At 37.6% G+C, this 26,047-nt stretch overlaps 1 protein-coding gene across 4 annotated transcripts in view; it reads right to left on the bottom strand.

The window, feature by feature from the left end:
- Positions 1 to 4,832: 4,832 nt before the first annotated feature.
- LOC136709056 (UDP-N-acetylglucosamine transporter TMEM241 homolog) overlaps positions 4,833 to 26,047 on the bottom strand; it is a 29,536-nt gene continuing 8,321 nt past the window's right edge. Inside the window, exons 4-16 of one of the 4 annotated variants that reach the window (XM_066684034.1) lie at positions 25,679 to 25,760; positions 24,732 to 24,809; positions 24,485 to 24,510; positions 23,582 to 23,653; positions 21,395 to 21,446; positions 18,703 to 18,751; positions 18,130 to 18,175; positions 14,261 to 14,296; positions 14,138 to 14,172; positions 11,817 to 11,886; positions 7,879 to 7,972; positions 7,217 to 7,281; positions 4,833 to 7,031 (exon numbers count right to left, since the gene is read on the bottom strand). In XM_066684034.1, the coding sequence (XP_066540131.1) occupies positions 6,971 to 7,031; positions 7,217 to 7,281; positions 7,879 to 7,972; positions 11,817 to 11,886; positions 14,138 to 14,172; positions 14,261 to 14,296; positions 18,130 to 18,175; positions 18,703 to 18,751; positions 21,395 to 21,446; positions 23,582 to 23,653; positions 24,485 to 24,510; positions 24,732 to 24,809; positions 25,679 to 25,760 (766 nt within the window). In that variant the 3' untranslated portion in view covers positions 4,833 to 6,970. The remainder of the gene's footprint in view (positions 7,032 to 7,216; positions 7,282 to 7,878; positions 7,973 to 11,816; positions 11,887 to 14,137; positions 14,173 to 14,260; positions 14,297 to 18,129; positions 18,176 to 18,702; positions 18,752 to 21,394; positions 21,447 to 23,581; positions 23,654 to 24,484; positions 24,511 to 24,731; positions 24,810 to 25,678; positions 25,761 to 26,047) is intronic. The other 3 variants (XM_066684035.1, XM_066684036.1, XM_066684037.1) reach the window with 3 other exon arrangements.

Genomic DNA, 26,047 nt, shown 5'->3' on the forward strand with positions numbered 1-26,047 from the left:
CTGCACACTTTCAGGTGCGTATACTTGGTATTTCAGCACATAAGCATAGGTGACCGCATGAACGCGAGAATGTAAACAAGACTATAATAGGTTTAATTCAGGTACTTTTGTGTATGTGTTAAATTATATACAACTACATTTATTATAGTCTCCTATTCCCTCTTTGTTTTGGGGTGTATATGGTGACACCCTTTCAGAACACAAGCACAGAAGATTCTTCTTGCGCGCAGGGGGACCCCGAGAGCAGAGTTTGGCGCACTGTTTTAACTGTCCTCGTTCAGGGGGGTTTTTCCTTACACAAAATTATTTTCTCTGCTCACAAATTTTGAACTGTATCCGAAGCCTTGGATCAAACTGCTTCTCTTAAATAAACACTCCCAAGTGTGGAGCTGTTCCTGTCTTACACACAATGATTCTGGGTAGGCTCTGGACCCACCGTGACCCTGAGTTGGATAAGCTGCTACAGACAATGAATCTATGTGTTAACCTGAAAGTGTTCTAGCTTTCCCACAGTTACAAGCACTGTTCTAAGCTTTTTCACCAGTCAAGTGCAATATGTTTACAGATCAGCACTTGGGAGTGTTTATTTATTAATTATTTTTTAAATCTTATAATTTAATTATAAATCTTAATTTTTTTCTACAGTATATAATATACTGTCAAATGTTTGGATATGGGAGGGTTTATTTGTTCTGGGCCATTTTCCACATATTTTTATACTGTGTACAGTATTAGTCAAAAGATTGGGCATCTTCTCATTCAATTTTTTTCTACATTGTAAATGAATATGGAAGACATTAAAATTATGAACCAACACATAGGGAATTGTGTAATATACAAATGGGTTAAACACACCAGAAAATGCTTTATACTTTAGATTCTTCAAAGTATCCACCCTTTTGAATTGATGACACACTCTTGGCGTTCTCTCAATCAACTTCATGAGGTCGTCACCTGGAATTGTTTTCAGTGAACAGCTGTGGCCTCGTCAAGAGATAATTTGTATATATTGTATAGTAATGAACATTTGGTGTATTCAGTCTACATTGTGTGTACATCACAGTGTGACAAAATGTTATTGTGATATATATCGAGATCGATCAATATAGAGAACGATTCTTTCCACATCGCCCAGCTCTAACTTGTAATGATAAAGATTTATACATGATATAAATCCAAATGGGGCGGCACGGTGGTGCAGCAGGTAGTGTCGCAGTCACACAGCTCCAGGAACCTGGAGGTTGTGGGTTCGATTCCCGCTCCGGGTGACTGTCTGTGAGGAGTTGGTGTGTTCTCCCCGTGTCCGCGTGGGTTTCCTCCGTGTGCTCCGGATTCCTCCCACAGTCCAAAAAACACACGTTGCAGGTGGATTGGCGACTTGAAATTGTCCGTGAGTGTGTGTGTGTGTCTGTGTTGCCTTGTGAAGGACTGGCGTCCCCTCCAGGGTGTATTACCGCCTTGCGCCCGATGATTCCAGGTAGGCTCTGGACCCCCCACGACCCTAAATTGGATAAGCGGTTACAGATAATGGATGGATGGATAAATCCAAATGTGTCTTCATTACCTTTCATTAAATTTTATTGTACTTTAACATTTTACATTTATTTGAGCACAAATCTCAAATCAGTATTGTTTTTGTCTTCTTTGGACCATGACAATTTCACAGTGAGCTCTCTATAATAAGGCTTTTTTTTTTTTTGTCTGTACCTTATCCTCTGAGGGAGTTTCTCTCTTGCCACTGCTGCATCGTCTTGCTGGCTTGGGGCAGGGACCTGGAATTTTTCTTTGTGAATACACTATTTGTAAAGCGTGCTCTATATAAAATTGATTTGTTCAAATGATATCAGCATACAAATATTTTAAATTTTTGTAATGTATTTCAAATTTCAAGGCACATTACAACATAATCTCTCAATCAACCTTTTAATATTATCCTTCATGCATTTGAGTATGTAGTCTGAAAAGGGAGATCAGTACACTAGCCCATGTGAATTGTTGTGATGAGCTGACAATTATCATGGTATTGGTTTAGAAACCTCATTTCCAGATAAGCCAGTGCAGTAAAAATATGAAATTATCATTTGTTCATTCTTATGATGCTTTGAAAATGTTTGTGCTTTCTGTTAAACCATGTTTTTTTACTGAACAACTTGAATGTACTTTGTAAACATGAACACATTTAAAATTGGATGCCCACAACATACTCCAAAAAGTTTTACATCACCTTACCTTTTAATGACACTGGTTTAATGATTTTGGGAAAGGAGGATTCAAAGTAAAGTGAAAGTTTTATGGTTCTGTCATATACCATAAAATAAAAAAAGTGTAGAGATGAAGTGGTATGAAAATTTCATGATTATAGTTTTCAAAATGAAAAAGTTGAAAAATTACTGATACAGACACCAAAGGACAAAAAAATTGCTTAAGGAGCCAGTGTTTTACGTCCATCAACCGTTTCTTGCCCTCCTGCTTTTGTCTCCATATGGATGATTTTACATAGTTTAGAACTGTTCCTTGTCACTTTAAAACTATGTTCACAGAAAAATTTTTTCTCCATCACCTAGGTTACACATTGTATATTTCCATATCTGCTGTATAGCAGCTTATCCACATTTACAAGAACTGATAAATATTTGTCTGTTTAACATTGCAATTCCAGTCTTTGGGGCAAACACTGAAATGTGGATATTATCTATTGTCATGTATAGCTGCTGGGCGGCACGGCGGCACAGGCTCCAGGGACCTGGAGGTTGTGGGTTCGATTCCCGCTCCAGGTGACTGTCCGTGAGGAGTTGCTGTGTTCTCCCTGTGTCCGTGTGGGTTTCCTCCGGGTGCTCCGGTTTCCTCCTCCCACAGTCCAAAAACACATGTTGGTAGATGGATTGATGACTCAAAAGTGTGTGTGAGTGAATGTGTGTCTGTGTTGCCCTGTGAAGGACTGGCACCCCCTCCAAGGTGTATTCCTGCCTTGCGCCCAATGATTCCAGGTAGGCTCTGGACCCACTGCGACCCTGAATTGGATAAGCGGTTACAGATGATGGATGGATGGATGGATCTTATTTTGATGTTTGAATAATTATTTTAAAAATAGTTGAACAAAAATAGACCTAAATGAATAAATTCTGCTCAGCCTTTTTTTCATCTGAGATTTGGATTGTAATTATTTGTATTAGATTTTAATAATCAATACATTTGTAATTAGTAAAAATAACTTTATCAACTTCATTTATTTAGTTAGAAAATTCATTTGTTATGATACTTGCATTTGCTAGATAAAAATTAAAGCACCAATTTAACAGGTAGGTTACCTGTCACTGCAGTGCTAACAATGATCCATCACCCAAATCATATCAGCTCTGTTAGGGTCCTGACCATTGAAGAACAGGGTGAAATGTATAAAATAATGTATACAGATCAACAAATGGAATATAGTATGTAATTATAAAACTCCAAAGTGCTCTTGAATGGTCAGTGGAACTCAGAGAACGGACAGTGAATGTAGAAACAAGGAGGTAGTCAATGTCATGGTTGATCTGTGTATATGAATTCCTTTTTTTAATCTGATGGCTGCTTTGGAAAACAGCAAATAGTTATGCATGGCATGGAACAGAAATGCCATAGTTTGACATGTTTAGCAGCCTTTGAGGGCTCAGACTATGGGCAACATCTCGTCAATTTTCTTTTTTACCTGAAAACCTACAGGAATCTGCCAAATAATTAAAAAAAAATTAAAATAAAATTAAATAAAAAAACAAAAAAACAATACTCAATTTTGCTTTTATCCCTGAAAACATTTGGACTTATGTGTTATCCCCATTTAATTTTATCCCAGTCAGATTATTATTAAAGTAATGGCCATTAAATTGTAGTAATAATTTAAAATATTAGTGCATTGCCATACTCTGTCTTCCATAATCTCTGAGACATTTTACTGTCCAACCAACAGTAATCCAGCTTTAAATTTGTAATCAAATTATTTGCATGAACAATAGTCTAGTACTGGGCGGTACGGTGGTGCAACAGGTAGTGTCATTGTCACACAGCTCCAGTGATCTGGGGTTGGGGGTTAGAGTCCCGCTCCAGATGACTGTCTGTTAAGAGTTTGGTGTGTTCTCCCCCTGTCCACGTGGGTTTCCTCCCATGGTCCAAAAACACGTTGGCAGGTGGATTGGTGACTCAAAAGTGTCCATGAGTATGTGCCTTATTGAGGTACCTAATACTTTTTTTTTTCCTTCAGCTGCTCCCGTTAGATGTCGCCACAGTGGATAGCCAGATGCCCTTCCTGACAAAACCCTCACTTTTTAATCCAGGCATTGGGGCCAGCACTACAGTGCAATTCATTCCAGTGACTAGGTACACACACTCACACCTATGGACAATTTTCAGAGTAGCCAATCCAGCTAGCAATATGTGTTTGTGGACCGCGAGAGGAAACTGGAGCACCCAGAGGAAACCCACGTGGACACAGGAAAAACACACCAAAGTTTGATTATGTGTTTGTGTGTGTGGTGTCTATGCATAGAATTCACCAAACTCTTCTCATAAATCAAATGGTCCATTTTTAGGTATTATTATGTCAGAGTGCCCAACATTCTGTGAAGTAAATTCAATTTCAACTGATGTATGGGCAATAGGAGTATGCTAATAAACTGCACCTACAGATTAATTACATTCTTTGTAAACCTAAATATACTTGTGTGATAGGTGTTTCAGATAAAATGTCTCATGAATACAACAGGATTATTGAAAATCAATAGCAGTGATAGTCAGCCATTCTGAGAAGTGAAACACTTACAGAAATATGTGAAAATAACTTTTATTGACATAAACTATTCATATATTTATACATTTCCATGTTGTTTGAAACTATTTGGTGGTAAACATTACTGACTGCATTCATACAGTGCAAAAAATATTTTATACTTTGTATTGAGGCAGTCATGTGTCAGCCATTCCACCAGCAAAACCTACTACAGAAAAGAATAACATATAAACAGATGTTATCAGTCATGCCATAACAAATAAATTTACACGTTACCCAGGCAATGGCTACACAAATGAAAACCACAATAGAGAAAGCTTGTGAGGAAAGAGAAATTTTCTCAAGACAGCAAGATGGCCAAAAAGATTACAGAGAGGGTAACCAAAATAATTGCTAATGGCTAATGGCTGATAATAATTGCACAGATGACTGTGGTAAATAATACAGGTTCTGTCATGTTTTGGAGCTTTTGAAGCAATTGTAACCCCTACGTTCTCTACAATACATTTCAGACACAGCCTAATGGAGCTTTACAACAAGGTTTGCGATCACCTATGAGGTCTTTTAGCAACTGTGACTGCGATTGGCTTTAACACAGATGTTTGGATTTTTGATGTTTCCCTGCAGTTATTACGTAGCCTCACATTATACTCAAGAATTTCACAGGTCTTGCAGCAGAGAATTTTGAAGAGATGATGAAAACTTGGGAAACAGACAAGCAAAGGGTCTTTTATATTTTGCATTGTCCTACAAAATGATAAAGCAAGCAATAGATGATATGGGAGTACCAAGCATGGGCTGCTTTGTGCATATGCTTTGGCTGGTTGTACATGAGAAGACAGCAAATGCAGCTGATGTTATCCCTTAAACAATCCCTGTAACAATCCTTAAACATATCCTTTCTTGAGTATATCACTGACAGTTTGAGGCACTGGATACATGATTCAGCCATATTGAAAGTGAGCCACTGTACTGGATCATGACTTTAGTGGAACCCAGATACAAAGAGAGGTAAGTCCAGTAAATCTACAATTTGGATTCTATGATAAAGTCTATTTTGCTTTATAATGAATGTAGGTCACTGGTATCTATGCACCATTTCAATGCATTCAAGTGCATAAAGGCATTTATGTTCTTTTAATCTATACATTTTTATGTATATTAATTATTTTAATGATTACATATTTTAAAGTACACAGCATTTATTTATTTTCTGATACTTCACAACGTGTCTCATTCAATTGGTGGAAAACATGGAGGTAAGGCCAGTGAAGTGTCAGATAAAAAAAAAAGGAGACACGTTAAAACACAGCAAGCAGCAGCATTTCCAGTGTTTTTGGTGAGTTCTTAAACGAGAGTGAGACAGACAGGGTCTGTGAGCACCTCATCTGCAGTTGGTCAGGTACAAAATTACAGCATAGAACAAGTCATCACAAGGTAACAATCTTATACAAGGGGGCACATGCTACAACATTTCCCTCACTGGCTGCTACTGCAGCCAAGTTTCTCTTTGCCCCCTGCATAAATGTAAACAGTGACAGACTTTCTAGTGAAGTCTCAAATGTCATTGATGAGAAGAGGAAATGGGTGTCCGCTAACATGGCAAAGATGCTAATTTTCCTCGAAAATAAATTTCACTACATTTTAAAATGAGAGTAGAAGTATTGAATGGGAGAAAGTAAAGTCTGTAACAAATAAAAGCATTTTAAGAATTGGCCTTCCATTTATAACAAAAATTAATTTTTTTTTATTATTTTGATATTTAGGATTTACCATGTACACAACTTTTAGGTGGAAATGAGATTTTTTTTTTCGGTTTTCATTTCGTGACTATGAATGTTAAAGCACAAAATGTTACTGTGTTTATTTTACTCAAATTGAGTGTCCTAGTTTTAATACTGCAATCCTGCAACTAAGTGGATTTTATTCAAGCTATTTATAAAGACAATTGTTCACTTTGTTATTTTTAGTAAAATAAATTAAGCAACAGCTTGTATGAAGAAAATTTGTCCTAATGCACTGCAGAGCTATTCATTGTATATATACATTGAATTGTTTTAATAAGTGTAATGTGACTGAAGTTTGCACTGTATATCACTATCTAGGAGAATACAAGTAATAGGTCAAGACTTGATACTGGAATATACTCAATATTAGACTTGGATGGGGACAAAAAATCTTGATTAGGACACTCCTAGTATCCTTAATTTATCTCTGAATTTTGTCAGAATATATGGATAATGCTTCTCCAGCATGGTTGGTAAGGATGCTGTAAAAGAAAAGGGAAAATCATTTTGAGCATTACTCTTGCACATCATTAATTTTAGTACACAGCTAATTCATTCAAAAGTTACTTAACAAATCACCATCAATCACCAACCTCGTCCCCCCACCCCAGAACCACAAGCCCCACGCACCCCCACAGACCCCTAAAAAAGCACCATATCCTCTTACCAGTACACTGTTAGGGGACTGAGCTCTGTAATGAACACAAAAACCGACAGTCCAGAGGCCATTATCTGTAAAAAAAAAAAGAAAAAGACTAAATTGTTATTATATTTTTACAGCTAATTATAAGTCAGTTGATAGTCTGTCAAGGCTATTTACAATCTTTCTAAAGAATGAAAACTCATTCAGACTGCATATAGAACATATTCCTATCCACATAAGTCTATAATATTAAGAGAGAGAGATTATAATTTCAGGAATGTGTTAAATATGTATTGAAATGTTCTTTTCATATTCATTCATTCATTATCTGTAAGTGCTTATCCAGTTCAGAGTGGCGGCGGGTCCAGAGTCTGCCTGGAATCATTGGGCACAAGGCTGGAGGGGGTGCCAGTCCTTCACATGGCGACACGCACACACTTTTAAGTTGACAATCCACCTATCGACGTGTTTTTGGACTGTGGGAGGAAACCGCCACAAACACGGGGAGAACACACCAAACTCCTCACAGACAGTCACATGGAGCGGGACTCGAACCCACAACCTCCAGGTCCCTGGAGTTGTGTGACTGTGACACTACCTGCTGCGCATATTCATGTGAATGAAAAAGTAAAAAAATAGAAGAAGTAAAAAAATATTGCTTCAAAAATGGTAAAGGTGGCTCTAACCTTAGCCATCAAGACCCAAATGGCACATTGTAATGGAGTTTGACCACTCTTCATCTTTACTGATGCCAGGAGTAAGAGGAAACCAAGTAAACCACTGTGGATGAGAATGTGTTTATCATCAGCACAGCTAAAAGGTATATAAAAAATTAATAAACAGTAGGTCCAGATTAAAAAAAATTAAGGAAATACACAAATAAAAGACAGTGATGTATAAAAGAGGGAAATTTTTTGGTATTTGGTATGATAGCCCTGCCAAAATGGTAGCTTTTTCACAGTAATAAGCTCAGGATGTTAACAACTCCTTAAAATAAATTCTGTGTTTTGACACTGGTGTAGGCTCCTGGTACATACATTCGTTAAAACGTCTATAGTATAGTGTTTGATATCATTTTCAAGGGGACAGTCTTGGCTTTTCAATAGCTTTCAGCTATTGGATCTCTCTGACCAACACAGAGATCACTAACCACAAATAATACCGATATTCCCACAATTTTCACCTAAACTAAATATTTTCTTTTAGCCCTGTCGCATTCAGGGACATCAGGGACACAAGAGTCAACAACTGCAATACTCTCACGACTCTAAGGATTCAGAATATATATATAAAATACACCCACACTGACACTTTGTGGAAGACGATTGTGAGCTGTACCAAGTTTAGGCCAGAATTGGTTCTATCTAGAGCGATAAATTCTAGCTTGGTTTTCAAATAAGTCTTTATACCTTGTGGTGGAAAATTATGACAGGAATAAGAAAACTGAGTCTCTGAGTCGGTATCAAATGAAAGAACAATTTATTTGGAGAGAATGCTACACATAGCACCTTTTCCTGCCTTGGGTGTAAGGCAGGAACACACCCTGGTGCCAGTCCTTCACAGGGCAACACACACTCTCACACACACCTAAGGACACTTTTTGAGTCGCCAATCCACCTACCAACGTGTGTTTTTGGACAGTGGGAGAAAACCCGAGCACCCGGAGGAAACCCACACGGACACAGGTAGAACACACCAAACTCCTCACAGACAGTCACCCGGAGGAAACCCACACAGACACAGGGAGAACACACCACACTCCTCACAGTCACCCAGAGGAAACCCACACAGACACACGGAGAACACATCACACTCCTCACAGACAGTCACCCGGAGGAAACCCACGCAGACACAGGGAGAACACACCACAGTCCTCACAGTCACCCGGAGCAGGACTTGAACCCACAACCTTCAGGTCCCTGGAGCTGTGTGACTGCGACACTACCTGCTGCACCAACGTGCCACATTCAAGATTCAAAAGAATGAAAATATCTTGTCATTTTAATCAAAACGTATGCCATGAATTCTACAATACAGCAATGTACCTATTATAACAAACTCATAACTTTAACTTACAACAAACATCCTATAAACTGTTGTTTATTACCTTGGTCATCAATTGTCCCTTCCTGAACTTTTGGCTCTGGTATTTGTGGCTGTCCCTCCAGGCAGCACCTCCACACTGCTGCCTGGTAGTTGGTACACTGTATATGCAGTTTTAAAGAGTCCCGGCATGGAGGGAGTAAACTGGACTCCACTTAACCCCTTTTGATGCAGAAAAACATGTAATGCAGATCATTGACATCACACATGCTGCAGACAAATGTGTATGCATACATCCTGCAGACAAATTACTCCATATTGCTGTATAATTTCTCTTATACATCCCAGGATATTCCCAAGGTTTTGAAGGACTCTTGGAATGTCCTGTTTCTTTTAACAAGTTTGAATACACAGAGTTTTCCTTGTCCTGCAAATGCAATTATGCTATCACAAACTGTGAAGGCACGTACGCCAACAAGAGCATCACATAGGACATCTCCAAGTACCAGGCCTTCTTGGGGACCCTAGAGGGGGACTGGAGAGCACTCATTCTGAGGACCAGGCCCGCTGATCTGAACCCGAGTTGTGTTCAGTTATTGGATTTCTGTCCATGTCACATTCATTACAAACACCATGTTCGAGTATAAGGGTGTCCACAAGTACACCTGGCATCCGGATTACAACGTTGTTCCGCGCCTGCCCCCAGGTAGGTAGCTAGAATAACATAGTTGGTAATGACCAACCTAATGTCATCATCTGTTGGCAGAAATTGAATATCATAATCTGAATTATGCTGTCATTAGTAACCTATTTATCTAAAAATAAGAATCATGGTTTTGTTTTGTTTTTACCTCAGAATTAGTCCTTTAGGGAGGGAGATCTTCTTTCACAGAGCCCACAATGCTGGTTGTCATTATTCTAGCCACATAATAGTAGCCCGGGACAGACAAACCCACAAAACCTGATAAATAGGCCTGTGTACAGTATGTTAAAGTTTATGCAAGTCTAAATTTCTCCTATTGCTGATTAACTTTTTCATAACTAGACACATGCACACACACACACACACCACAGAAACAGTTAAATCTGTGGCCTTAGCTTGTGATTTCTAAGTACGGCTCATAATTACCTCCCACAAAGAGACAGTATGGGTATATTTCCTGAATACTTAGAGTGTGTGAGAATTGCAGTTGTTGACTCTTGTGTCCCTGATGTCCCTGAATGCCAAAGAGCTAAAAGAAAATATTTAGTTTAGGCGAAAATTGTGGGAAAATTGGTATTATTTGTGGTTTAAGGTGCTCTAGTGACCTGTGTTGGTGAGCGTCCCCTTGAAAAAAAAAAAAAAAAATCAAACACTATATTATAGACCTTTGACGAATGTCTGTACCATAAGCCTAAACCAGATATACACCAGTGACAAAAAAACTTAATTTATTTTAAGGGGTTGTTAACTTCCTGAGCTGATAACTGTGAATAAGCTACCACTTTGGAAGGGCTATCATACCAAAATAGATATGTTTCTTTTAAAAAATTATGATTAAGTTTTACAATCCTGAGATGGACCAAATAGTGGTATGGCCCATGAACTATATTAAACATGGATTGCAGGTGATGTCACTGTGTACAGTATCTGCTATATTGAGTACTTGCCCATTATTCATAAACATATAACTCCAACAACATACAAATAAAACCTTTGATGTTAAAATTGTTTTCATTATTTCTTCAACACTTTTAGTCCCTACATAGTGAACATTACAGATAACAAAAGTAAAAATACTGCACCCAGACAGTAAAACCTGGGAAATGTGAACCTTAAAGCTGACTAAAAAGATTTTTGACATTAAATGAACATTAAATGTGAATGTAGATATTGTTATTTAATGACCTACACTGTGCACTCCATACATTTTTGGGATCTGGCCTCAGCTTCGCTCACTAAACATCTCATATTTTTCAGACAAGGAGAATTACTTAAAATTTAATATTATAAGCCAAATCAGAGAAATAATATAGTTGTGGTAAAACATTATCCTCCAAGTATCTCCAAGAACTCGAAGTGCAGGAAAATCATGATAAGATTATTTACCCTGTAAACAGGGTGAAAAGAATGAAACAATATGATTCTTGACTTGTTCTTGTAGTCTCTTACAGACTTAAATAAACCAAGCCAAAAAAAATGACAAATTTATACTACAATCTTTATTGTATTATCTCTATAATGCTTTATTAAAATCAACTTCATTTTTTGGCATCAATAGACAAGGAAAAATAATATTAAACAAAAGTTTAATGTAATTTAAATTCTTCACATCACTCCAAACCAATCCACACTGACATGGGGAGGACACACCAAACCCCACAGAGAAGGTCACGCTGAACGGGACTTGAACCCACAACCTCCATGTACCTGGAGATGTGTGACTGCAACACTAAGTTATTAATTAATTTATTTTTATTTTGTGGTGATAAGAGTGCATCAACTTCCAGTAACTGTTCCGGATTTCTGAACTGTCCACAAAATATGTCCTATGAAATCTACTGCCAGAAGAAACTAAAGTATTTTAGGGAAAACACTTACCTTGCAAAACATCCACTATGAAATTTATAGGACATGAGGAAAGGGAATTCCAAGGCCCCAAAAACATCACCTACAATAAAATTAGAAGCAAAACCATTGAATTGAATTTTTGTCACATTAATCTTCAAATATATCACTATGCTTATATGCACTTTGCCAAAATTTTTGGCAATTTTTTGGTATTTGCTTAGCTGCCTTTGCATGCATATGAACTTGAGTGACATCCCATTCATATGATGTCGACCCACCATTTGCAACATAACATCTTGAATTCTTTTAGGAAGGCTTTTGACAAGGTTTATGAGTGTATTTATGGGAATATTGACCATTCTTCCACAAGTTAATTTGTGAGGTCAGACACTGATTTTGGACGAGAAGGCCTTGCTTGCAGTCTCTGCGCTGTCATCCCAAAGGTGTTTTATAAGGGTGGAGGTCAGGGCCACAAAACCCAGGCTCAACCATTGGATTGCCAGATGGAGATGCACAATTTTTCACTCCAGAGAGTATGTCTCCACTGCTACAGAGTCCAGTGGTGGTGTGCTTTACATAACCCCATCTATGCTTTGCATTGCTCTTGGTGATATAAGGCTTGGATACAGCTGCTTTGCCATTGAACCCCAAACCATCAAGCTCTCTACGCACTAATCTGAAGGCCATATTATGATTGGAGTTCTGTAGTGACTGACTCTGCAGAAAGTTGGTGAATTCTGCGCAGTATGCACATCAGCATACGTTGACTCTGCGCTGTCATTTCACATGGCCTACCACTTCATGACTGAGTTGCTGTCTTTCCAATTTGTTATAATACCACTGACAGTTGACTGTGGAATATTTCACAGCAAGGAAATTTCATGACTAAACGTGCAAACGGAAGTACAAAATGCTTGGTGGTCACCTGACTCATGCAGGCTCCAAATAGTTCCAGGAAACCCTAGATGGCTAAATTAAATGCAATTAAATTTTTGGTCATAGTCTTCAATAAATGCATTGATTTGCAATATTTCTACAGGACATCGACCTATGTACGTGGTTACATATATGCTTAAAATAAAAAAGCAAATTTGCCGCTACTTCAGTATTAGTGCGGAAATCTGGTGTTACTTGCCTCGTAGGCATATTTTAGACTTTTATCTCAGTTATATGTTCCTGTTGTTGATTGTATAAAAAATATTATAATTACTGCTTTTTAAACTTATGGTAGTCAGTATGAAATGTACCCTATGGTTTCTGATAAGTAGAGGGAGGTGAAGAGATGTTCATAAATGAGTTAAGATTAGTTTTCTATCACATCATGGTGGTTTCAGTAATCCTATATGGACCTAACCTGATATGAGATTGGACAGAAAGTACATTAAACATCACATTTAGCCAGAACATTAAATCACATATGTTTGCACACATTAAAAAAAATATATTACCATGCACTTGTTACCACAATTAAGAAATATCTAATTACTAAAGATGACAACAACAAATAAAATAGTGATGTAATGTTCAAACACCTACACATTTCACGCAAAGAACACACCACTGGGGAGATTATTTGCTTTATTAAACCCATGGTTTTGAGATTCAAGGTGCAGGATGAAGGTGCTCTTTCTCGACTGTTTAAAAAGTCTCAATTTATGCGTTTTGCATATATTCTACATAATCATATAAATAATTCTGTTCTTAATGCCACCTTCCCCACTCACAACTCTACAATCAGGTGCCCAGTTACATTTAACACATACAAACACCACGCTATAATCATTTTTCTCTAATTTCCCAATGAAAGAAATCATAAAATGACTTCATGAAAAGGTAATTTCCAGGCTGCTCTTTGTTATGCTTATACTTTACTCAAAATCCTGTAGCCTAATTGACTGTTAACGCTCCCCAAATCTACAAATTTAGTGGGGATATCCTCTAACATGCTTTAACACACTTGTTAACTGGATACAGATGTGCTGATAATATGAAATCTCATTCTTTAAAAGGTCTTAAATTTTAAACGAGCATTACACTCGCATCTGTTCTGCTGTAATTTGGTGGCGCTGCTGGTGTCTGCCAATAACTTCCAGGAACCACTGGTTGACAAAGTACATAAACCACATACTTGAGTAAGAGTACAGATACTCAAGGTAAAATATAACTCTAGTAAAAGTAGAAGTCCTTGTTGTTTAATAAATGTTTAATATTTGTGTTTTCCATGAAAGCGTGTTGTCTTTTTGTTTTAATCCTAACCAAAACTTAACAATGTTATTTACAAACTTAAATAAAGAGGCGACTGCATGTGCTCAACGTGTAAAGAAGGTTGCTCAGTTGTGTGGGTAGATTACCTGTTGGATGTGCAGCAGAAACTAACAGGAATGTGCTAAAAGGACATAAATTAAAAAAGTTGACAAAAAAGGAAATAACAGATTAATAAACAAAGAATGAATAAATAAACACAATCAAATTACCTGATCATGTAGTTGATTAACTGCTGCTCAAGATCACTGCAATACAACACAAATTACAGATGTAGATAAATATTCAAAGAATGATTTGTTCAGAGAGCAAATATAATTTTATTTAATAGTTACAAGTATATAATTTCCAAGAAAGTTGGGGCGCTGTGCAAAATGTAAATAAAAAACAGAATAAAATGAGCAAATCAAGCATATATTTAACTGGAAAAATTACTAAGACACAATATTCAGAAACTGAAAAAATTTTGATTCTCTATTTTTTATTTGATGCCAATGTCATGTTTACAACTGTTTGCATCACCTCTTTAAAATACTCTTTTGTTCACATATCTGTTCACAGACAATTGTTTTGAGAAGTATTTTTGAGCCCATGCAGTGATTTACACTACAAATACATGTCTGACTTTAATTCAGTGCCATCTGAGGCCCCAGAGACAACAGTCAAGCAGTACTGACATATAAAGATTTCTCTGAATAGATAAGCCTCTCTCAGCTGGGGTGCCATCAAAAATATTCTGACATTGCTGACATAAAAATAAAAAGATACTTACAAAACTTTATGAAAATGTACCTACAATGACACTACTTGTGGTGCCTGATTAAGTGGGCTTAGGTCCTGTTTGGACTGTGGGACATGACGGATACAGCCAAAAATATTTAATTCTTAAGCAAACTTTTTTTTGTATTGCTTTATACACACACACACACACATATATATATACATATATATATATATATATATATATATATATATATATATATATATATATATATATATAGATAGATAGATAGATAGATAGATAGATAGATTGATAGATTTGTATTTATTTATTTAATTATTGTTAACATTACACAATATTACAGGTCATCTGTTGCCTCATGCCATTTTTTGGAAAGTGTTGCTGGCTTTAAATTTATAACTGACATATATTCAAATAACAGTAATATTTCTCAGCTCCAACATTTGAATTGTTGTCTTTTAACTAAACTCAATTAAATACAGGGTTTAAGTGACTTGTACGTCATTAGATTCTGTTATCATTTTACTGACCGTCACAATTTTTCTGGGAATGGAATTTGTAGCACAAAACATTTCAGCAACTACAACGGGAAAAAAATGATTCCCTTGTCAAATTCTTTAACCTGCACATTCAATACATTGTACACTGTGTGCCTCTTAACACTGCGTACCAGCTCAGGTTCCTTTCCCACCAGAGAGGTTATATTCCATGTTCCCAGAGCCAGTTTCAGGAATGGAGGTTCAAAACGCCAGGGTCCCTGCCCTCGGCTGCCAGCCGATCCACACTGCACCACACCCGGATTACTACCTCTCCCACAGGTGGTGGGCCCATGGGAGAGTGGACCCATGTTGCTACTTTCGGATTAAGCCCGGTCACACCCCATGAGTAAAAGTCTGACTACCAGGTGCTCACAGAGGAGTCCCTCCCCCAGGCCTGGATCCAGGGTGCGGCCCCAGTAACCCTACTCCAGACAAGGGAAACTGTGTCCTTGGTATTCTTTTCATCTGGGTCTTATGGATCACTCTTTGTCTGGCCCATCACCTAGGACAAATTTGCCTTGGGAGACCCTACAACATGTTGCCCTTGTTGTTGCAGACAAGAGTTAATTTAAAACTGAGTGAGCATGCAAGGACACCATTATTTTGCATTTTTTTTTTATTTAGGATACCAATTTTGAGGAGTCTTACCCAAGAGTAGAATAAAATAATTGTTGAAGTAATGCTCAGGCAACACCACAGACACTTGTGAACACAGCCATTGTAATCGAGGGAGCAGTGGTGATGGAATGTTTTTTCATTTCACCACATTCTTTGTTATACTTTTTGGATTGTTGTATGCACTGAATTTGGAATATCCAGACGGACTAAAACAAACATTTGAGACATAACATTTTTGTTGTTCCGTCCCTATAGAACAAACTCTTCAAGCCCTAGATAGTATGTCACCTGTTTGAACACCTGTTGCTGTTAAGGTTTTGTCCGATTTTCTCAAATTTAGGCCTGTGACCTCCTTCTTCAAGAATTCAGTATCTATTTTAGATAACTGGCATTTTGTTGGCTTGGTAGCTTCACCACTTTGGAGCCTGACTTAAATTCAGCACTTTCGAAAAACAATGCAGGTGCATTGTCTAGTTTTGTTGCTTGCATTACTCTAAATTCCATTTGTGGTAAATTCAGCAACAGCTAGGCATCTGTTTTGTTAATTTTTTAATCCATTTGTTGGATCAGTGCTAACTTTAAATGTTTAACTGACTAAATTATGTTTAGATATGGACAAAGTTCTGCTAAATACTAATGCTAATTATTTATTTATTCATATTGCATTGGCGAAAGGCAAATAAAAACAAGCTTGTACGTTTAAAAACTGATGTATCTTATTTCTTTACATTTCACACCAGCTGTACAGCAAACACAGTTACTTTGTGACAATGTTAAAATGTAATTTCTAAGAAGTTTGTAACAACGTTGTCTGACAACTTTCTGGGAGGTTGTGACTACGTTGTTACAACCTCTTGAGGAATTACATTTCCACATTGTGACAACATAGTGACAACCAAGAAGACAACATTGTGGGCACCAAAAAATAGAGTGTCACAACGAAACCGCGTTTGTTGGGCTGACCAGAGTTAGCCATTCCAGACAAAATACACCTCAAACATAGAGTGAACAGGAGACTATGACATATTTAATGTTTTGTCTTGTTTACGTTCTCAGGTAATGCGGTTTCCTATGTTCATTTACCATAGTAGCATATGCACCTGATAGCATGCAGCTGGCTGTTCTAACTGGAAATAGAAATTAATGTTTATTGAGCTCTGTTACCCAAATCTTATCATCGTTATCAAACAAAAATTAATCACGAAACAAACTGATGTCTTTTTTTTTATCTCTGCTTGCTCATTTTGGCTTGGATGCAGAGTTCAGTAATGCTTCTTTGTGACAATAGCAGTTGTAAATCTAAACACAAAAAGATATATACACAAAGGAAAGCATTCCTAGATGAGTGGACAAAAACTGTAGTGTACAACTCTTTATTAGCTAATTTTATTTATAGAGCCATTGTTATAACTGGCATTGTCACAAAGCAGCTTAACAGAATTTCCATATGTTAGCCCTACATGAACAAGCTGAAGTGATTGTTGTAAGGAAATTCAGAGAACATGAGAAAGAAAAATTTTGCTTAACTTTTTAAACCTCCAGTTGATATGGGTCTAAGTAAACCATCCTCTGGTTGACATTCATTCATTCATTCATTATCTGTAATTGCTTATCCAGTTCAGGGTGGCGGTGGGTCCAGAGCCTACCTGGAAACACTGGGCGCAAGGCGGGAATACACCCTGGAGGGGGCGCCAGTCCTGCACAGGTCAGCACACACACACACACACACACACACATTCACATTCACACACACCTATGGACAATTTTGAGTCGCCAATCCACCTACCAACATGTGTTTTTGGACTGTGGGAGGAAACCGGAGCACCCGGAGGAAACCCACGCGGACACGGGGAGAACACACCAACTCCTCACAGACAGTCACCCGGAGCAGGAATAGAACCCACAACCTCCAGGCCCCTGGAGCTGTGTGACTGCGACACTACCACTGTGCCGCCCTCTGGTTGACATCAGAACAAAAAAATAAATAAAAGAAAAAAAAGTAAGACTTATGGAGTTATATGCAAAGGTCTATAAAATTCCATTGTTTTGAAATAGAATGCTTATTTGAGTGTAAAGTTCTGGTGTACACATGGTATTCACATCTTAGCTATACATATATACACATATACACATACATACATCTATATAAAATCTCTGAAAAAGTCTCAAATGTAAAGCTAACCTCAGATGATTAGACTTTGAACTCCTCTGGAAGACTCTGTATGATCCTAAAAGAGGAGATCCAACAGTACATGAGTATGCTCTTACAGCAACTTAACTGAATGGAGAATATTAATTAGTCGAGATTTTTCAACTCTAAATAACAAGACCAACATAATGTTATTTTGGTTTTCTATGTCTATATTTCTGAATGATATTACATTGATTTAAACAGAAATTACTGGTACTGGAACTAGCAAGTTGTAAACAAAATGTATGAATATTATTTTAATATTTGAAACATAATGAGCTGCAAAACAATTCATAAAAATGTGTATTCATATTAATCTAAATATGATAGTTATTTATTTAATTGATGAAAACCCTAATTACCATTTACTCCACTACAAATCCAAACACATAGATTTAATAATAACACTTACTTAAATTAATTTAAGATACCATATGATAATGAGAATTGTAGCAGATGGCTAAGAATAATTTAAAAGAAATATTTAACTATAATAATCAATCTCAAACATTGAGTTTAAAATATTTAAATTTCTATAGAAATATGTTCAATGGGCATACTTACCAAAACAGAAAAGGTGGATTGAGACCCATATGTAGCCATTTGGTCCAAACTGAAATAGTGGAGTTTTAAGGGAAATTTTAAGACTAAAGAAATTTAAAACAGCAACAATTTTGAGATGAAGAGGGGATTACTAGGACTGAAAACATTAAAAAAAACATAAAAATACTTAACTCAGCCAAAAATAAAATAAAATAAAATAAAATAAAATAAAATAAATAAATAAAAATAAATATATATATATATATATATATATATATATATATATATATATATATATATATATATATATATATATATACACACACACACACACACACACACACACACACACACACACACACGGGTTGGACAATGAAACTGAAACACCTGTCATTTTAGTGTGGGAGGTTTCATGGCTAAATTGGTCCAGCCTGGTGGCCAATCTTCATTAATTGCACCTTACACCAGTAAGAGCAAAGGTTCAATTAGCAGGGTAAGAACACAGTTTTGCTCAAAATATTGCAATGCACACAACATTGTCTTTGTGATGTATCAAGAGCCACGGTATCCAGGGTAATGTCAGCATACCACCAAGAAGGACGAAACACATCCAACAGCATTAACTGTGGACGCAAGAGGAAGCTGTCTGAATGGGATGTTCGGGTGCTAACCTGGATTGTATCCAAAAAACATAAAACCACGGCTGCCCAAATCACGGCAGAATTAAATCTGCACCTCAACTCTCCTGTTTCCACCAGAACAGTCCATCGGGAGCTCCACAGGGTCAATATACATGACCGGGCTGCTATAGCCAAACCTTTGGTCACTCATGCCAATGCCAAACATTGGTGTCATTGGTGCAAGAAGCGCAAATCTTGGGCAGTGGACAATGTGAAACATGTATTGGTCGCTGATGAGTCCACCTTTACTGTTTTCCCCACATCCGGAAGAGTTACGGTATGGAGAAGCCCCAAAGAAGCATACCACCCAGACTGTTGCATGCCCAGAGTGAAGCATGGGGGTGGATCAGTGACGGTTTGGGCTGCTATATCATGGCATTCTCTTGGCCCAATACTTGTGCAAGATGGGCCAAGGACTACCGAACCATTCTGGAGGACCATGTGCATCCAATGGTTCAAACATTGTATCCTGAAGGTGGTGCCTTTTATCAGGATGACAATGCACCAATACACACAGCAAAACTGGTGAAAGATTGGTTTGATGAACATGGAAGTTGAACATCTCCCACGGCCTGCACAGTCACCAGATCTAAATATTATTGAGCCACTTTGGGATGTTTTGGAGGAGCGAGTCAGGAAACGTTTTCCTCCACCAGCATCACATAGTAACCTGGCCACTATCCTGCAAGAAGAATGGCTTAAAATCCCTCTGACCACTGTGCAGAACTTATATATGTCATTCCCAAGACGAACTGACGCTGTATTGGCCACAAAAGGACGCCCTACAACATACTAATTAATCATTGTGGTCTAAAACCAGGTGTTTCAGTTTCATTGTCCAACCCCTGTATACACCGCGACCCTGAAATGGAGAAGCGGAAAAGAAGGTGACATGAGATGAGATATGTTTTTTTTTTAAATAGAAAAGTAGTAAACAAAGTTTTTTTTTTTAGCTAATTATACATAAATCATATTTCAGGCAAACATAATAATGTATAATTACTGTTTTCATAACAAAAAATAAATATAAAAAAAATAAAATATTAAAATCATCAGTGTTTTTGGCAAAAACTTTTGTAGCCAGCTAAATGTCTTTTAGCTGCAGATTCTTACCACTTTGTAGAATACCTCTAGTTCTGAAATTTTATTGGATTTTCTTGCATGCGCTTCGTGTTTAAAGTCATTTCAAAAGCTCCAATGTGTCTCTTTTCTGGAAATCCATGATATGTTTTAAGCAGAGCTGGTCCTGACTTTCCTGAGGCCCTAAGCAAAAATTTTATAAAGGGCCCTGCTAACTGAACTCTGCAACACTTAAAATGGAGTCATTGCCGGACCGCCCTACACGCTCACTACGCACTACGTAGGGCCACGCTAATTAATGAAGGCTCCTTCATCTCGAAAGCTGTTCCTGCAGCTCAGTCTCGTGGATTTGTTTCCATGACTTTTCAAATCCTGAAGGATAGTTCACTTTTTTTTTTTTTGGGGGGGGGGGGGTGTCTTTTGTTAATTTGTGGTGCCCTACACAGCGTGCGTAGTGAGCGTATAGAGTGGAAGAGGCTCTGGGTCTGAGACAGAATAATTTCTGTCAGAGAACTCATTAGGTGTCTGTGTTATGCTAATTCTGCCAACATGAAAACAGATCTCATCTTGATCTTATCTTGACCTCCACAGTTTCCTTGAACTCCTATTTTTAAATAAAATTATGCAATATAGAATCCACAAGCTGAAAACACATGGCTAATGTCGACTGATGGAGAAGACAAAATAAGGTCAGTATTAGGCGAGATCTGAGATTTAACAGTGTAGATGTATATGGGTTCACCATTTGGCAAATAACAGGTCACTATTAGACTTTATGTGCTATAAATGATTGATAATTACAGTGTTTATCACCAAATTAATAACAATTAATTAATTAAGTATTTTTCAAGCATTTATAAAACTTTATAGGTGTTGTCTAATTAGTGGTATCATAAAAAACTATTAAATTATTCAGACATAATATGGGAAGCAGAATATAAAAGACATTTTACCTGGAGATTGTGCATTATGAGGGTAACAGCTGACATCAACATCAATGTTTGACTATAACAAGTAAAAAAAAATCAATAAGTTCAATACTCTTTGAAAATCCAGCATTACTATAAAAATGCATTCACTCTGAGTAAAAAATGTGAAACTATTTGAAATATGAAACTATAGTCGTGATGTGTTAGTATTTTTAGTTGGTACGAGTGGATCAGACACTAGAGTGCTGGTGTATGTTCAGGGGAGTTAGTGTAAACACATATTTTGTCTAGTTTCTTTACTAAAGTTACTAAAATATAGCAATAACTATGAGTTATAAGTTATAAGCTGGGACACTGTGCAAAATTAAAATAAAAATAAATGCAATGATATTCAATTCATTTAAATCCTATATTTTGTTGAAAATAATATGAAAATGTTCAAATTGATCAATTTGTGAAAAATATAAGCCCATTTACAATTCCGTACAGATTTAAAAAAATGTGGAACTTAATTACATCCTGTAAGAGCTTGGAAGAGCGAGACTGAGGAGATCAATTGCTGCATTTCTGAAAGTGAAATATTTTCTTATTCTTGATTGATTTTCTTATTCTAGATTGATATAGAATATTCTGACATCCATCAATCCATCCATTATCTGTAACCGCTTATCCAGTTCAGGGTCACGGAGGGTCCAGAACCTACCTGGAATCATTGGGCACAAGGCGGGAATACACCCTTGAGGGGGCGCCAGTCCTTCACAGGGCAACACACACATTCATTCACACACTCACACCTACAGACACCTTTTGAGTCACCAATCCACCTACCAACATGTGTTTTTGGACTGTGGGAGGAAGCCGGACAGGCATTCATTGTCTGTAACCCTTATCCAGTTCAGGGCTGCAGTGGGTCCAGAGACAAACACACACACACACACACAGTTGACACACCAATCCACCTACCAACATGTGTTGTTGGACAGTGGGAGGACATACTAAACTCCTCACTGACAGTCACCCAGAGTGGGGCTCAAACCCACAACCCCATGACCCTGGAACTGTGTGACACTGTGCCACCCTATTCTGACATTATTCTCTGACATTTCTGACTTTGATATCAAAGCTGCCATAGCTGCCTGTACATGTTAAATTTTGGCCCTGAGCCTGATGAAACGCAGGAGGAGCCCAGCCAGGAGTCACTCCAAAGCGCCCTTTCCCTCCCCGCACCTACAATGGATCAAGTGGCCCGCAGCCAGCAAAGGGGGTAAGTGGACACAGTTTGACAGAGATGTGATGAACATCATCTAAGCTACAGCAAAAGGAGATGCAGACCACCGACTCCATATGACTGCCATCATCAGTGGCAATTCGGCCTTGTCAAGAAAGAAAACAACAAGCCCACTTATACCATGAAAAGCAGATCCGCCAAAATCCAGCAGCTGAGGCAAGAGCTCCATACCCTCAAGGAAAGATACAAAAGTTCTACGGAGGAGGAGAGCAAGTCCTAGCTTTCATTCGAGACATTCTACGGAGACGACTGGTTAGCCTTCTGAAAGCAGAGTGGTATATAAGAAGGGGAAGAGAGAGGGCTACAAAGTGTGCTGCTTTCACTAATCCCTTCAGCTTCACAAAACAACTGCTTGGGGACAAATGTAGAGGCAGAGGAAGTTAATGCTTTCCTGCATGACACTCTGAGCGATCCAATGAGAGAACAGGAGCTTGAACCCAACAATGCCCTCATCAACCCAGCTCCACCAACAACAATATTCGATCTGAGGGAGCCAAGCCTGGAGGAGGTTGAGAGGTAATTAAATCAGCATGCTCTGCCTCTGCTCCAGGCCCCTGTGATGTACCATACATTGTACAAATGCTGTCATAAGCTCTAGTGGAGGTCCGCAGAAAGAGTGTGGATTCCTAAAGAGGAAAACTCAAAATGCATCTGTCAGTTTCTGTGAATCTGACTGTTGAGTGTTGAAGGGAAGGTGTTATTCATTGTTTCCCAGAGATTCACAGAGTTTCTCCTCAAGAACAACTACATCGATCCCTCAGTGCAGAAGGGTGGCATCCCCAGAGTTCCTGCTTGCTTAGAGTACACTGGTGTAGCCATACAGCTCATCAGCAAAACCCGAGTGTACAGTGGTGATTTATGTGTGCTGTGGCACATACCAGGAGCTGATGGTGAAGTGCTGGGAAGGGGGCTGGAAGACTTACTACGAGTCAATAGAGGTGGCCTGTAGAGATTTGGCAGGATGATCACTCTGCAAAGTCCTGAACCAACTGGACCTAACAGGAGAGGCAAAGAAGAGGGCCATTCTATCTGCATGTGAAGCTGCAGAGAAGGCCACAAGGTGGCTGTGGATAAAGAGGGCTGATCCATGAACAGTTGCAACTGGGGCGCAAGCTGGGGTCTGATAAACCTCAGCTGGGTCGCCTGGGCGAGGGTGTCTGTTGTTGAAGGGTCACACCACTGATGATTTGTCCCAGTGCATACAGAAAATGTATCTTGCACATGTCAACAATGTCAGGATATATTTGACGGCATCCCTGACGAAGCCAGAACCCCAGTTGAGAAGGACAATAATACTCAAGTTAAATCAAGTCAAATGTATTTGTATAGCGCATTTTACAACCTGATGGTGTTACAAAGCAGCTTCACAGAAATAGAGAATCCAAGGCTACTTCTACCTATGCACTTTTAAAAGAAATCTCCTATGTTTATAAACTGTTTGGCCAGAGGAAGTTGACTCCAATTTTTTTCCTGCACTATATCACCTTTGGCTTGCTTACATAAGCTTATGCATTGTGATTTTGTTTATATTTTGATTTCTGTAAAGCAGTGTTTTGAATCCATCATATTTTTAAAAGCACTATACAAATAAATCTAACTTCACAATTTTTTCAGGGAACAAGAAAAACATCTTTTAACATTTGATATGGTTTTTAACATCTTCAAATATAATTTAAGGTGTAAATAAATTGCATTCTATTTTTATTTACATTTCTCAGAGAGTCCCAATTTGTTTGGGATATGAATTATATAAGCACCAATTTCAGAGTACAAACACATCTATCATGAGAGGAAGCAAGCAAATAACAAAAATAATTCAAACATACCTCAATATTTTCATCCATGATGATGGCTTATATAAAGCATGCAGAAAGAAGGGGAAAAAATTAATGACAGCTTTTTCCTTTCATAATTAATTATTCTCCTGTTTATTTCCATGTGGCAAATGGAAATATTCTCATTTCTGATTCCCCAAGCATTACAATTTAAAACATTAGTATGGATATTTTTATGATTATGATTTTAAATAATACATTCAAACATTATAATATTTATAGAAATGTTCATGCTTACCTCTCTTTGAGTAAGTCTAACAATGAGAAAGAAGACCAATTCTGACAGATTTTGTATTACAAAGAAGAACGGAATTGGCTACAGTACAAAAACAGAAAAACCCTAATCAGTAAGATCAAAGTCCGTTTTTTATATATTTTCAAAGCATAATAATATTATATTCTATATAATATTACATTAAAATTTCACTGAATAACTCTTCAGTTATCGTCACAACAGTGACAATTTAGCAGTTTTAGGAAGACAGTGAGGAAAAATAAGCATGTGGGAAAGTCTTAACAGAAACCAGAATTCTAGGAGGGTTTCAAGGCATTGACAAAAAAAAATTGCATTTCATTACGGAAAAAATGCTACAGGACAAACAGGAAAAACATTGTTTGGGTCTCCTACCACCCCCCAAAACAAATGTATGGCCAATCACTATTCAGAGATGTGCATATAAAAAAGTATTACAAATATGTTTATATTAAAAATAAAATTCATTATGTCAATTTAGCCCTTTTTAAATTTTCTTTGGTTTTTAGAAACTGAAATAATTGATCAACTGAATAACGTTTCCTCTTCTGGGCCACACTGAAGAATGCAATTAAGAGAATTTCACAAAATATTAAACAGATAATAAGGCTACAGCCTTTAATAAGGTTACAACCTTTTACAAGATAATCTAGCAGGCTGATTGGAGTAAAACCAGCACATACACTTATATATCATATATTGTTTAAACTTAACACCATGTCCAATGATGACAGTCATAATTAAAATAGCAGTCCCTGAAAATTTCAAATTGTTAATCTGAGGTGGAAAGGATTAATTGTTCAGCCCTAGCTCAGAAAGAGTCAAAATGTATGGAGTTTAATGGGTTTTCATTCATGACAACCACTACAAATGATGACAAATTATGTGTCAGTGAGGATATGACAATTAACTATGGTGAAGTACATGCATACCAAAATGGCCAAGGCTTTGGATCCAGCATAAATGTTCCCTAAGAAAAATATTGATCCTGGGAGCCAGAGCAGGGCTGCAGATCTAGAAATATAGCAAACACATTAGAAATGTTAATGATGTGTATTTTTAGGGTTCAAGCACTACAGTGCGTAGAACCCTATTGTATTTGTTACGTTTTTTCTTATTAGGGGTCCAAGCACTGCAAGTGCTGGAGACCTATTGTTTTTGTTACGTTTCCTCTTCTTTTTTTCTTCTTTTTCTCTGATGAAACGCAATGGACAGCCCAAACCGTAGGTCCTACAGACATGTCCTTTGGTCAACTGGTAGTAAACCCTCCCGCTACTCAGGCGCAAATAATCAGCCCGATC

The sequence above is a fragment of the Hoplias malabaricus genome, chromosome 10, assembly GCF_029633855.1.
Source record: "Hoplias malabaricus isolate fHopMal1 chromosome 10, fHopMal1.hap1, whole genome shotgun sequence".
In the NCBI taxonomy this organism is placed as follows: Eukaryota; Metazoa; Chordata; class Actinopteri; order Characiformes; family Erythrinidae; genus Hoplias; species Hoplias malabaricus.